Raw genomic sequence first — 12,053 nt, 5'->3', positions numbered from 1 at the left:
CCGCCCTCCCGGGGGGCGCCGGCCTGAGCAGCGGGTGGGGTGCGGTGCTGGGCCAGGCGAACCCCTCTCCGCGCTGCCTCGCCCCCGCTGCTGCTCTGACTCCCTCCCCATCTCTCTTCCTCTCCCTGTGTCTGTCCGTCCCTTTATCTGTCCGTCTGTCTTATCTCCTCCACAGGTGCAGCCCCCTGACAAGTCAGTGAGCCCCCTCTGCCTGTCCCCTTTCTTCCTTCCTTTGGGCACTCGGGGTGGTGGCCCCCGCCCACCCCGATATCAGGCCCTGGGCCTCACCTTCCCCCACCCCCCTTCATAACCCATGCACACCACGTGGTGGGTGGAGGGGGCACCGAACCCTGGGCGAAGGTTCAGAGCCCGCCCCCCCCCTTCCCCACAGACAGCCGCTCCGGCCCGCCGTGCCCGATGCCAGCAAGCAGCGGCTGATGGAGAACACGGAGGACTGGAGGCCGCGGCCAGGGACGGGCCAGTCGCGATCCTTCCGCATCCTCGCCCACCTCACGGGCACCGAGTTCAGTAAGCGCCAGCCCAAGGCAGGGCGGATGCGCGCAGGGCAGGGGCGGAGGGGGAGGTAGATGGGGGGGCGTACCCTGCCCCCCTCCCAGGTCTGACCGACTCCTCTCCGAGGATCACGGTCGGGTGACCCTCCTCTCTCTTGGTCACTACTCACTTCTGCCCTCTTAGTGCAAGACCCGGATGAGGAACACCAGAAGAAATCGAGGTAAAGAACCAGGAGCCGGGTGCCGCCCTCCACCCTCCCGCCTCTTCCGGCCCAGTCTCCCCCAGCTGGGATTCTCTCGTTTTTCCCTTCCTTCCTTTCCTCTTTTTCCTTCCTTCTGTCCATCTTCCCTCCCTGCCTCCCTTCCATCTCTGCCTTCCACTTTTTCTCCTCCTTCTCTCTCCACCCCTCAGGGAAAAGTATGTTCTGGAACTTCAGAGCCCACACTACACTCGCCTCCGGGACTGGCATCACCAGCGCTCTGCCCACGTGCTCAACGTGCAGTCGTAGCCGGGCCTCTCCGGCCAGCTGCCTTCTCTGCCTGTCTCTGTGCTTCCTGCCCGGGGCACCCCCTGGGTGTCCCCAGCTTCTGCCTACCTCACCCACCCCTTCCCTGCCCCCGATCTGAACCTCCCGCCGGCCCCAGCGGCCCGGCTGGCACACGCCTCCTGGCTTTATCTTGACACTGCCCTCCCTCCTGGCCCTGTGGCACGGACGTCTGCCAGGCCTGCGCTGCTGCTCTGGGCATGGAAATAAATATTCTCAGCTCTGCTTTCTCTGCCTCTGTCTTCCGTCTTTACGGGGGCCTGGTTCGTGTTTTGGGGGCGTGGGTATTTGAGGATGTGTGGGTCCTGCCAGCCTGTAGGAGGCTGGGGGGAGGGGAGGCAGGTGGTCCGTCCCTAGCAATGAGCACCCTGCCTGGGTAGTAGCTCCCTGATACCAGGGGACCCCAAGAGTTGCTTCTCAGTTTTACATCATAGACCAGTGTGGGGGAACCTGGCTAGAAGCTGCCACTCCTCCAACCCTACCCTGGAGGGACTCCGAGTCTAGCCAGCAACTCTCACGGTTACCCCAGCCATCAAAGCAGAACCAAGGTTGGGGGGGTGGGGGCAGGGAGGCTGAGCCATGCCAGGGCCTTGAATGGGAGATCTTGCAGCCAGGTACCCAAGACAGAAGCCCCAGCCCCAACCTCAGCTCCACCCCAGGACCCCTGGCCTGGTAAGAGAGAGAGGGGGCTTGGGCCTGGGGAAGGGTTGGGAAGCTTGCTGGGGGGGTTGGGGGGCTCAGTGCTGGGCTCCTCTGTCCTTTGGGGGTGGGGGGGTCCCCTGGGCACCCTCTGGAGCCACTGTTCTCGGCCCTGGCAGGCCCTCCCACCCCCAGCCCCACCAGCCGCCCACCGTGGGCAGTAGATCCAGCCTTCGCCGAGCGATATGCCCCGGACAAGACCAGCACGGTGTTGACCCGGCACCGCCAGCCCGCCACGCCCACACCGCTGCAGAACCGCACCTCCATCGTGCAGGCCGCCGCCGCAGGGGGCGGCACCAACGGCAAGACACCCGTGTGCCACCAGTGCCACAAGGTCATCCGGTGGGTGGCCCTGTCCCCTTCCCTGCCCTGGCCTTTTCCTGTCCCCATGGGGCCATCCACCCTCGCTGCACCTGCTTCAGGCCCAGGTTCTCAGATTCCTAATCCTGTGCTATTTCCATTCCCCCCTGCCACCCCCGACCTACTTACACCAGCCTGGAGCAGGGCTAGCTCTGGGGGGGCCGGGGGGAGGGCCAGTGACACCCTTCAGTGCTCTGGACCCCCGTCTTCTGGGGGAAAAAAGGGATCTGCCCCTTCCCAGCCCGGCCGTCTCCCTTCCTTAGTCCCTACCTACCCTCTGCTCTCAGAGCCCCTGGGCCAGTGGTCCCTCCCTCCCTGCCCTTCTCCTGGTGTGTCAGGTTCTAGAATCTTCCCACTTGGGAGTACTAAGCTCTTACTTGGTTGAACTCAAGGCCTGGATCCTATCCCTCAAGCTTTTTTTTTATTTTATTTTTTGGTTAAGGATGATGCTCTACCACTTGAGCCACACCTCCACTTTCAGCTTTTTGCTAGTTAATTGGAAATAAGAATCTCACAGACTTTGCTGCCTGAGCTGGCTTCAAACCACAACCCTCAGATCTCAGCGAGGATTTACAGGCCTGACCCACCAGTGCCCGGCCGTGTCCCTGAGCTTTTTATTTTTTGCTCAAGGCTAGCACTCTAGCACTTTGAGCCACACACACAGCTCAGCCTCCTCACCTGCCTAATCGTTATTAGCTTTTAGGCAGGAACTCTGCAAAGCACCCGGTCCTTCTTGACACCACTATTCAAATAGTAAAATACCTACTTACCCCCCCCCAGATGGAACAGACAAGCCCCTCCTCTATTTGCATATATTCCCTTGCCCCGCCCATTGCATTTGCATACATCCCACCGGCCTGCCTACTTCCTTTGCAAACGGCCCCTCACCCTGCAGGGGTCGCTACCTGGTGGCACTGGGCCATGCGTACCACCCCGAGGAGTTTGTGTGCAGCCAGTGCGGCAAAGTCTTGGAGGAAGGCGGCTTCTTCGAAGAGAAGGGGGCTATCTTTTGTCCCCCCTGCTATGATGTGCGCTACGCGCCCAGCTGTGCCAAATGCAAGAAGAAAATCACAGGCGTGAGTGGGGCTGGTGGGTGGGCGGGGCAGAGGGGAGGAATTCTCACCCTGAGGGGTAGCAGTGTCATGCCCAGACTACCAGGCTGAGAACATGGTACAGAATAGAGCATTTACAGGCTGGGAAGGTGGCTCAGTGGTAGAGCGCTTGTCTTGCATGCCTGAGGCCCTGGGTTCAATTCCTCAGCACCACATAAGCAGAAAAAGCCAGAAGTGGCGCTGTGGCTCGAGTGGTAGAGCGCTCACCTTGAGCTGAAGAGCTGAGCAACAGCACCCAGGCCCAGAGTTCAAGCCCCATGACCAACAAAAAAGGACAGAGCATTTTCTTAGTACTACGCACAAGGCTCTGGTTTCGATCCGTAGGACAGAGAGAGGGGAATGGGAGGAAAAAGGAGAGAGGGAAAGGAGGCAGCCTAACCAGGCATATGTATGTAGTCCTAGCACTCACAGGCAGAAGGATTTTGAGTTCGAAGCAAGCGTGAGTTATATACTGAGACCCTGTCTCAAAAGAATAAAGGCCAGGCCGGGCGCCAATGGCTCACGCCTGTCATCCTAGCTACTCAGGAGGCTGAGATCTGAGGATCACGGTTCAAAGCCAGCCCAGGCAGGAAAGTCTGTGAGACTCTGATCTCCAATAAACCACTACTAGAAAACTGGAAGTGGCGCTGTGGCTCAAGTGGTAGAGTGCTCACCTTGAGTGAAGAGCTGAGGGACAGCGCCCAGGCCCAGAGTTCAAGCCCCATGACCAAAAAAAAGGCCAGGCCAGGTGCCAGTGGCTCACACCTGTCATCCTAGCTGCTCAGGAGGCTGAGATCTGAGGATTGCAGTCAGGAAAGTCCATGAAACTCTTCAATAAACCACTAGAAAACTGGAAGTGGCGCTGTGGCTCAACCGGTAGAGCACTTGCCTTGAGCTGAAGAGCACAAGGACAGCACCCCAGCCCAGAGTTCAAGCCCCACAACCGACAAAAAAATAAAATAAATAAAGGCCAGGCTTCTGTATTCACGATACTTAAGGAGCCCTGGTACTGGGGTTTAAACTCATGGCCTGGGTGCTATCTTTTTTCTTTTTTTTAGGGGGAGGTCTGATCGTGGGGCCTGAACTCTGGGCCTGGGCTCTGTCCCTCAGCTCTTCAGCTCAAGGCTAACTCTCTACCACTTGAGCCAAAGTGCCACTTCCAGCTTTTTCTTCTTGCTTATGTGGTGCTAAGGAATCGAACCCAGGGCCTCATGCATGCAAGGCAAGCGCTCTACCACTGAGCCACCTTCCCAGCCCCCACTTTTGGCTTTTTGGTGGCTAACTGGAGATGAGTCTCAAGGTGTTTCCTGCCCAGGCTGGTTCTGAATCTCCATCCTTAGATCTCAGCCCCCTCCTGAGTAGTTAGAATTAGACCGGCATGAACCACCAGCAGCTCACCATATCATAATAATATATTGTTTCGAAAATAATGGCGAACAAAAGAAATCTGTACCTGTTCAGTACAGGTTCAGCATTTCTTCCTTCCTCCTAGGTTTTTCTGGTGTTGAGCAGGGCTTGAACTCAGGGCCTTGAGCTCTCTCTTGCTCAGCTTTTTCTCTCACAGATGGTACTCTAAACACTTGATCCATACTTCCAGTCTAGCATTTTGCTAGTTAAGTTAAACTCTTGAAAAAATGGAGTCTTTTGAAAAGTACGAATCTCAGATCTCAGATTCCTGAACAGCCAGGATTACAGGTGTGAGCCACCTCGGCCCAGCCTCCTCCAATTTTTTAATCTTTTTTGTTCATTTGTTTTTGCTCAGTCTTGCGGCTTGAACTCTGGCCCTAGGTACTGTCCCTCAGCTCTTCAGCTCCAAGTGAGCGCTCTACTGCTTGAGCCATAGCACCACTCCGGTTTTCTAGTGGATGATTAGAGATAAGTCTCATGAACTTTCTTGCCCAGGCTGGCTTTGACCCACGATCCTCAGATCTCAGCCTCCTGAGTAGTTAGGATGACAGGCTTGAACCACTGGCACCCTCCTCTAATATTTTGGCTCAGTGACTGGTGCTGAGCTCCCAGATACTGAGAGCCCATTGTACATTAGCTCTCCAGCCTCAGTAATAGACAATGGCAGAATCGATGGGGTTGTAAAAAGCTGTTGAGAGGCCAGTCCAGCATCCACTGCTACCAATGAATGAGAGCGCTGGGTCTCTGGGAGACACATTGCCAGGCTTTGAGTACACAGGCCTGACTGTTGAGTAGCAAAGAGAGAAGTCCAGACTTGAAAACAAGGATGCAAAAATCCTGCTCTTAGCCAAGTGCCGGTGGCTCACGCCTGCTCCTAACTACTGAAGATACTGAGCCATCTGAGGATCACAGTTCAAAGTTAGCCCGAACAGGAAAGTCCTTGAGATTCTTTTTTTTTTTTCGTGGGGCTTGAACTCTGGGCCTGGGCGCTGTCCCTCAGCTCTTCAGCTCAAGGCCAGCGCTCTACCACTTGAGCTACAGCGCCACTTCCGGTTTTCTGGTGGTTTATTGGAGATAGGAGTCTCACGGTCTCTCCTGCCCGGGCTGGCTTTGAACCACGATCCTCAGATCTCAGCCTCCTGAGTAGCTAGGATGACAAGCGTGAGCCACCAGCGCCCGGCTTCCTTGAGATTCTTTTCTCCAATTTAACCACCAAAGAAAAAAAAAAAAAGCTAGAAATGGAAATTTGGCTCAAGTGGTGGTAGTACCAACCTTGAGCCAAAAAGCTCAGGGACAGTGCCCAGGTCCTGAGTTCGAGCCTTAGGACAGGCACCAAAACTAAAAAGGCGTCGGGGGGGAGAAATTGTGTTTTTTCCCTCAGAAGTTCAATGCAGAGGAGGTTGACCAGGGTGACCCAGAGTTGGGCTTCGAGGTTCATCAAGAGTTGAGAGCAGGGCTGGGGGTGTAGCTCAGAACACCTGCTTCGAAGCGTTAAGCCCTCACTTCAAAGCCCAATGCTGCCAAAAAAAGGAGCTTACAGCATCCTCACCCACTCATTCTACCAGTGTGGATGGTACACCCAGGTGATGGGTTTCATGCTGATGACACACCGAACAAGATAAAGGCCCTGCCGCCCAGGGGCTCGCTGGGGGAGGGGACCCTGCAAGGTATCATGGGTTGGTAGCTCTTCCCTCCCACCCCACCTTTCTCTCTCTCTCTCTCTCTTTTTTTTTGCCAGTCCTGGGCCTTGAACTTAAGACCCAGACGCCATCCCTAATCTTCTTTTGTTCAAGGCTAGCGCTCTACCCCTTGAGCCACAGCGCGCCACTTCTGGCTTTTTCTGTGTATGTGGTACTGAGGAATCGAACCCAGGGCTTCACGCATACCAGGCAAGCACTCTACCACTAAACCACCTTCCCAGAGCCACAGCACCACTTCCTTGAGTGGTTTATTGGAGATAAGAGTGTCACGCACTTTCCTGCCCGGGCTGGCTTTGAACCGTGATCCTCAGATCTCAGCCTCTGAGTAGCTAGGATGACAGGTGTGAGCCACCAGCACCCGGCTGTCCTGTAACTTTTTCATTCAAGGCTGCCGCTCTACCAGTGGAGTTACACCTCTGCTTCCAGCTGTTTGGTGATTAATTGGAGATAAGAGTGTCACAGGTTTACCTTCCTGGAGCTGGCTGTGAACTGAAATGTTCAGATCTCCACTCCCTCCTGAGTAGCTAGGATTACAGGCGTGAGTCACTGGTGCCTGGCTTGGAACCCTTTTTACCTCACTCCTCTGCATCGGGACTCACCTATCACTTTCCCGGAACATCTTTCCTGACCTCTGCCATCGCCAGCCCCCCTCTACCCCTTTAGTTTTCTTGTAACAGCAGTTGTTTATTTTTCTTCTTGTCCTGAGGCTTGAACTCTGGGCCTGGTCACTTGTCCCTGAGCACCTTTGCCCAAGGCAAAGCGCTCTACCATTTGAGCCACAGCTCCACTTTGCAGTTTTCTGGTGGTTCATTGAAGATCGGAGTTTCCTGGACGCTCACAGTCCTCAGAACTCAGCCTCCTGAGTCGTCAGGATGACAGACGGGAGCCGCTGGTGCCTTGCTCACTCCAGTCCTTTCCCACCTCCCTCCCCAGGTGTGAAGTGCATGGGCTGAGAGTAGGGCTGATGGTGTTCAGCGTTGTAACCTGTATGCAGAAGGTGATCAGTAAACACCTGGCAAGTGGATGGAAGTGGCTCCTAAGTCCAAATTAAACATAGGCAGGGACTCACCCGGGGAAGGCTCCGGGCAGAGGGAGCAGCTTGTGTTACAAGCTGTGGTAAGATGTTTGGATCTGGAGACAGAGGTCAGTCCAGCTCCTGAAAGCATCCCCAGGGCCAGCATAAAGACAGCGGGAGCCAAGGCACTGGCATCTTCTGGGGTTCAGGCTGGGGCAGTGGGGTGCCAGAGGCACACAGAGTTAACACATCCTAGGAAGAAACAGAAATGGACCACTGGGGCCAAGCGCCCACCTGTCATCCTAGCTATATCAGGCGGCTGAGATCTGAGGATCAAGGTTCAAAGCCAGCCTGGGCAGGAAAATCCATAAGATTCTTTATCTCCAGAAGGCCGGAGTTCAAGCCCCAGTACACACACACACACACACACACACACACACACACTGATCACTATCCCATAACCCTGTAAGCCCCTTCTCCTACCAGCTAGAATACCTGCTTTATTCTTTCCCCAGGGCTCCTTTAAGACAAGTTATACCTGGCCAGTTGGAGGAATCAGCGAAATATAGACACAAAATCCATTTCTGCCCTCGACAGGCTATATGAGTCGTGTCCAGCTGCTTGCTCAGGGCCACTCTAAAGGGGATGATAGCCAGAACTCCTAGCCCATGAGGTTTCTAGATACTACAAGATACAGCCAGGCTCAACGCCTGTCATCCCAGCTACTCTGAGGGCTGAGATCTAAGGATCTCGGCTCAAAGCCAACCTAGGCAGGAAATTCAGTGAGATGTTTATTTGGTGGGCTTGTGGGTCCCAGGATGGCCCTCAGCTCCTCCATAAGTCTTTGCTTCCCCTCACACGTGGGGAACTAAGTTAGATTGACACCCAGGGCTGAAACACACTCATACGCACACGCACGCATACACACACACACCACAGGCCGGGCCCTGATGTTACAGGTCAGCTCACAGTGGAAGGCTGCCAACCAAAGATTTTTCTTTGGGAGAGTCAGCAAGCAGAAGGTACAACAAATAAATTACCCGAGAGGCTGGGTTCTGGTGAAATGAGTGTTATTGTACAAGACACCGAGAGACGGCAGTTTGGAATAATCACTGGTGTCAGAGAAAGTCACATTGGGGGGGGGGGCAGGGAGGGGACAGCCAGGAGGGTGCCAGGGTGGATCAAGGTGAGATGATGAGCAGGCAGGGGGGGGAGGGAATGGGAGGAGCTGCAGCTTCTGGGCCCTGCTGGCCATGACTTGTGTTTGGTTTTTTTTTTTTCTTGGTGCCAGTCCTGGGGCTCAAACTCAGGGCCTGGGCGCTGTCCCTCAGCTCTTTTACTCAAGGCGAGCACACTGTACCACTTTGAGCCATTGCTCCACTTCTGGTTTTCTGGTGGTTCTTTGGAGATCAGCCTCTCATGGAGGGGCTGGGAAGGTGGCTCAGTGGTAGAGCGCTTGCCTTGCATGCCTGAGGCCCTGGGTTTGGTTCCTCAGCATCATCTAAACAGAAAAAGCCAGAAGTGGCGCTGTGGCTCAAGTGGTAGAGCGCTCGCCTGGAGCTGAAGAGCTGAGGGACGGCGCCCAGGCCCAGAGTTCAAGCCCCACGACTGACCAAAAAACAAATCTCATGGAGTACTTGGGCTGGCTTTGGACCCCGATGCGCAGATCTCAGCCTCCTGAGTGGCCAGGATGATAGGCGTGGGCCACCGATGCCCAGCTTGTGGATACAAATCTTTACCGTGAGAAGGACAGAGGCCGCAGAGGCAGCCTTCCTGGGTTCTGCGGGGGAGGAACGGAGTCTGACTGTGTGGCTGTGGCTTTCAGGAGATCATGCACGCCCTGAAGATGACCTGGCATGTGCACTGCTTCACCTGTGCCGCCTGCAAGACCCCCATCCGCAACAGGGCCTTCTACATGGAGGAGGGGGCGCCCTACTGTGAGCGAGGTACGGGGGGCCGGGCCCTGGCATGGGCGGTGAGGTGCAGGCTATGGGGCTCACCCTTGTAAGCCAGGTTTCTTTCTTCTCCGCCTCCGCCCCCAGACTATGAGAAGATGTTTGGCACCAAATGCCGAGGCTGCGACTTCAAGATCGACGCAGGAGATCGTTTCCTGGAGGCCCTGGGCTTCAGTTGGCATGATACGTGCTTTGTGTGTGCGGTGAGGGCCCTGCTCCCCTCCCTCTGCGGGGGGGGGGGGAAGAACTTGCCTGTCCCCCCCCCCTCCCCCCCCCCCCCCCGTCCAGTCCAGTCCCCGCCTGTGACTGGACCTTTGCTGTCCCCAGATATGTCAGATCAACCTGGAAGGAAAGACCTTCTACTCCAAGAAGGACAAACCCCTGTGCAAGAGCCACGCCTTCTCTCACGTGTGAGCCACGCCCACTGAAGGAAGAGGGGACCATCAGCCTCCCCACCCCCCACCCCCAGCATCGGTGGGTCAGCCTGGCTGGCCATGGTGGCCCCATTCCCCAACGCCTGGACCCCATTCCATCCCCTTCACCTCCCCACACACGTCCTTCCCACCAACACACACGCACACACACACACACACAGGGTGCTGCCACACCAGCCCTGCCCACACCCCAGTGCCACAATAAACCTGTATCCAGCCATGTCCCGTGGGCCGGCTCTCCGTGTAGAAATGAGCAGCAGTGGGCGTTCAAGCCAAGAACCAGGTCTGGTGCCACCTTGAAACCCTGAGAATGGGGCCAGTCCTGGGTCTTGAACTCAGGGCCTCACACACAGGCTTGGCTTTTTTCCATCAAGCCTGACAACTCTACCACTCTGAGCTACAGCTTCACTTCTGGCTTTTTTGCTGGTTAATCGGAGATAAGATGGTCTCCCAGAGGGCTGGGAAGGTGGCTCAGTGGTAGAGTGCTTGCCTAGCATGCATGAAGCTCTGGGTTCAATTCCTTGGTATCACATACACAGAAAAAGCAGGAAGTGGCGCTGTGGTTCAAGGGGTAGAACGCTAGCCTTGAGCAAAAGAAGCTTAGGGACAGTGCCCAGGCCCTGAGTTCAAGCCCCAGCACAGAATCTCCCGGACTTTCCTGCCTAGGCTGGTTTCGAACCTCCATCCTCAGGCTAGTCTCCTGAAGGTAGCTGGGATTATAGGAGTGAACCATCATGTCCAGCTTAACATAGGAGTCTTTAGAACTGTGCCTGGCATGTATAGTGAATGGATGCCCAATAAATGTTAAATGAACGAGGTGTCTGTAGGATACTTTTTATTTTATTTTTTGTCGTTCATAGGGCTTGAACTCTGGGCCTGGGCGCTGCCCCTCAGCTCTTCAGCTCCAGGTGGGCGCTCTACCACTTGAACCACAGCGCCACTTCCAGCTTTTTCTGTTTAGATGGTGCTGAGGAACCGAACCCAGGGCCTCATGCATGCAAGGCAAGCGCTCTACCACTGAGCCACCTTCCCAGCCCTGTGGGATATTTATGAAGACAAACCCAGGAAGCAGTTGAAGATAGACGTCTAGATTCACTCAGATTGAATTTAAGAGTGGGTGTGGGACAGGCCGAGCACTGCTCACGAATGCTTGTAATTGATGCCTAGGGAAATCTGGGGTACAGTCACGGCGGGCACCCCAGGAGGAAAGCAGGTCCACGTGGCCATCTCAACCCCAACACACTAGGAACATTGAGTACAGTGTACCCCATTTCACAAGGAAATGGACTCTCCTACCTCTCTTGAACCACAAATCCTCTCAGGCCAGTCTCCGTTTCCATGGAAACAAGCAAGAGCATCCTGCAGGCTGGAAGCCAGTCTGCGCATAGCGGTCCCTGCTCTCCAGGCCCCAACCCAGGGCTGCCGGGTGGAGCTCCTGGTCTGTTACCCTTGTAGGAAGCTCAGATTTTTTTTTTTTTTTTTTGGTCCGGTCGTGGGGCCTGAACTCTGGGCCTGGGCACTGTCCCTCAGCTCTTCAGCTCAAGACTTAGCGCTCTACCACTTGGAGGCTCAGATTTTTATGTGACACTGGGTTCTGTCCCTGAGTTTCTTTTGTTCAATGCTAGCACTCTACCACTGTAAGCCACAGCTTCATTTCTGGTTTCTGAGTGATTCATTGCAGATAAGAGTTTCAAATAGGAAATTTTCTGCCCGGGTTGGCTTCAAACTGTGATCCTCAGATCTCAGCCTTCTGAGAAGCTAGGATTACAGGTGTGAGCCACCGGCCCACGGCTCTATCTTTAAATCCTACTAAAGAACCTGGAGCCAGTGGCTCATGCTTGTAATCGTAGCTACTCGGGAGGCTGAGATCTTAGGATCCTAGTTCAAAGCCAGCCTAAGCAGGAAAGTTCATGAGATACTTATCTCCAATTAGCCACCAAGAAAATGACTAGAGCTGTGGCTCAAGTGCACTAGCCTGGAGCGAATAAAGCTAAGGGACAGCAACCAGGCCCTGAGTTCAAGCCCCAGTACGTGTGCACGTGCACACTCAAGGCTAGCACTCTACCACTTGAGCCTCAGTACCACTTCCGGCTTTTTCTGTGTCTGTGGTACTGAGGACTCGAACCCAGGGCTTCGTGCATGCTAGGCAAGCACTCTACCACTCAGCCACCTTCCCAGCCCACACTCCTATTTTTAGAAAAGCAATAAATACAGGCCATGGTCAGTGTGAGGACAGCTAAGGGCCTTTCACAAAGAACTGACCAGAAACCTGGAGCACAGACATTACAGCACTGGGCAGAGAGAGCAGAGGCCATGGCCAGAGAGAGAGTTACAG

At 55.1% G+C, this 12,053-nt stretch overlaps 1 protein-coding gene across 2 annotated transcripts in view; it reads left to right on the top strand.

The window, feature by feature from the left end:
- Pdlim7 (PDZ and LIM domain 7 (enigma)) overlaps nucleotides 1–9,938 on the top strand; it is a 16,478-nt gene extending 6,540 nt beyond the window's left edge. The window contains exons 4-12 of one of the 2 annotated variants that reach the window (XM_013016067.1): nucleotides 176–192; nucleotides 392–528; nucleotides 697–733; nucleotides 1,668–1,729; nucleotides 1,876–2,098; nucleotides 3,012–3,192; nucleotides 9,155–9,275; nucleotides 9,372–9,487; nucleotides 9,612–9,938. In XM_013016067.1, the coding sequence (XP_012871521.1) occupies nucleotides 176–192; nucleotides 392–528; nucleotides 697–733; nucleotides 1,668–1,729; nucleotides 1,876–2,098; nucleotides 3,012–3,192; nucleotides 9,155–9,275; nucleotides 9,372–9,487; nucleotides 9,612–9,698 (981 nt within the window). In that variant the 3' untranslated portion in view covers nucleotides 9,699–9,938. Of the gene's footprint in view, nucleotides 1–175; nucleotides 193–391; nucleotides 529–696; nucleotides 734–924; nucleotides 1,471–1,667; nucleotides 1,730–1,875; nucleotides 2,099–3,011; nucleotides 3,193–9,154; nucleotides 9,276–9,371; nucleotides 9,488–9,611 lie in introns of those variants that run through there. The other variant, XM_013016068.1, reaches the window with a different exon arrangement.
- The last annotated feature ends 2,115 nt before the right edge of the window (nucleotides 9,939–12,053 follow it).

The sequence above is a fragment of the Dipodomys ordii genome, unplaced genomic scaffold, assembly GCF_000151885.1.
Source record: "Dipodomys ordii isolate 6190 unplaced genomic scaffold, Dord_2.0 Scaffold29, whole genome shotgun sequence".
Classification (NCBI taxonomy): Eukaryota; Metazoa; Chordata; class Mammalia; order Rodentia; family Heteromyidae; genus Dipodomys; species Dipodomys ordii.
Note: the sequence above shows the minus strand (reverse complement) of the source record. Positions and strands in the feature narration are given on the sequence as shown.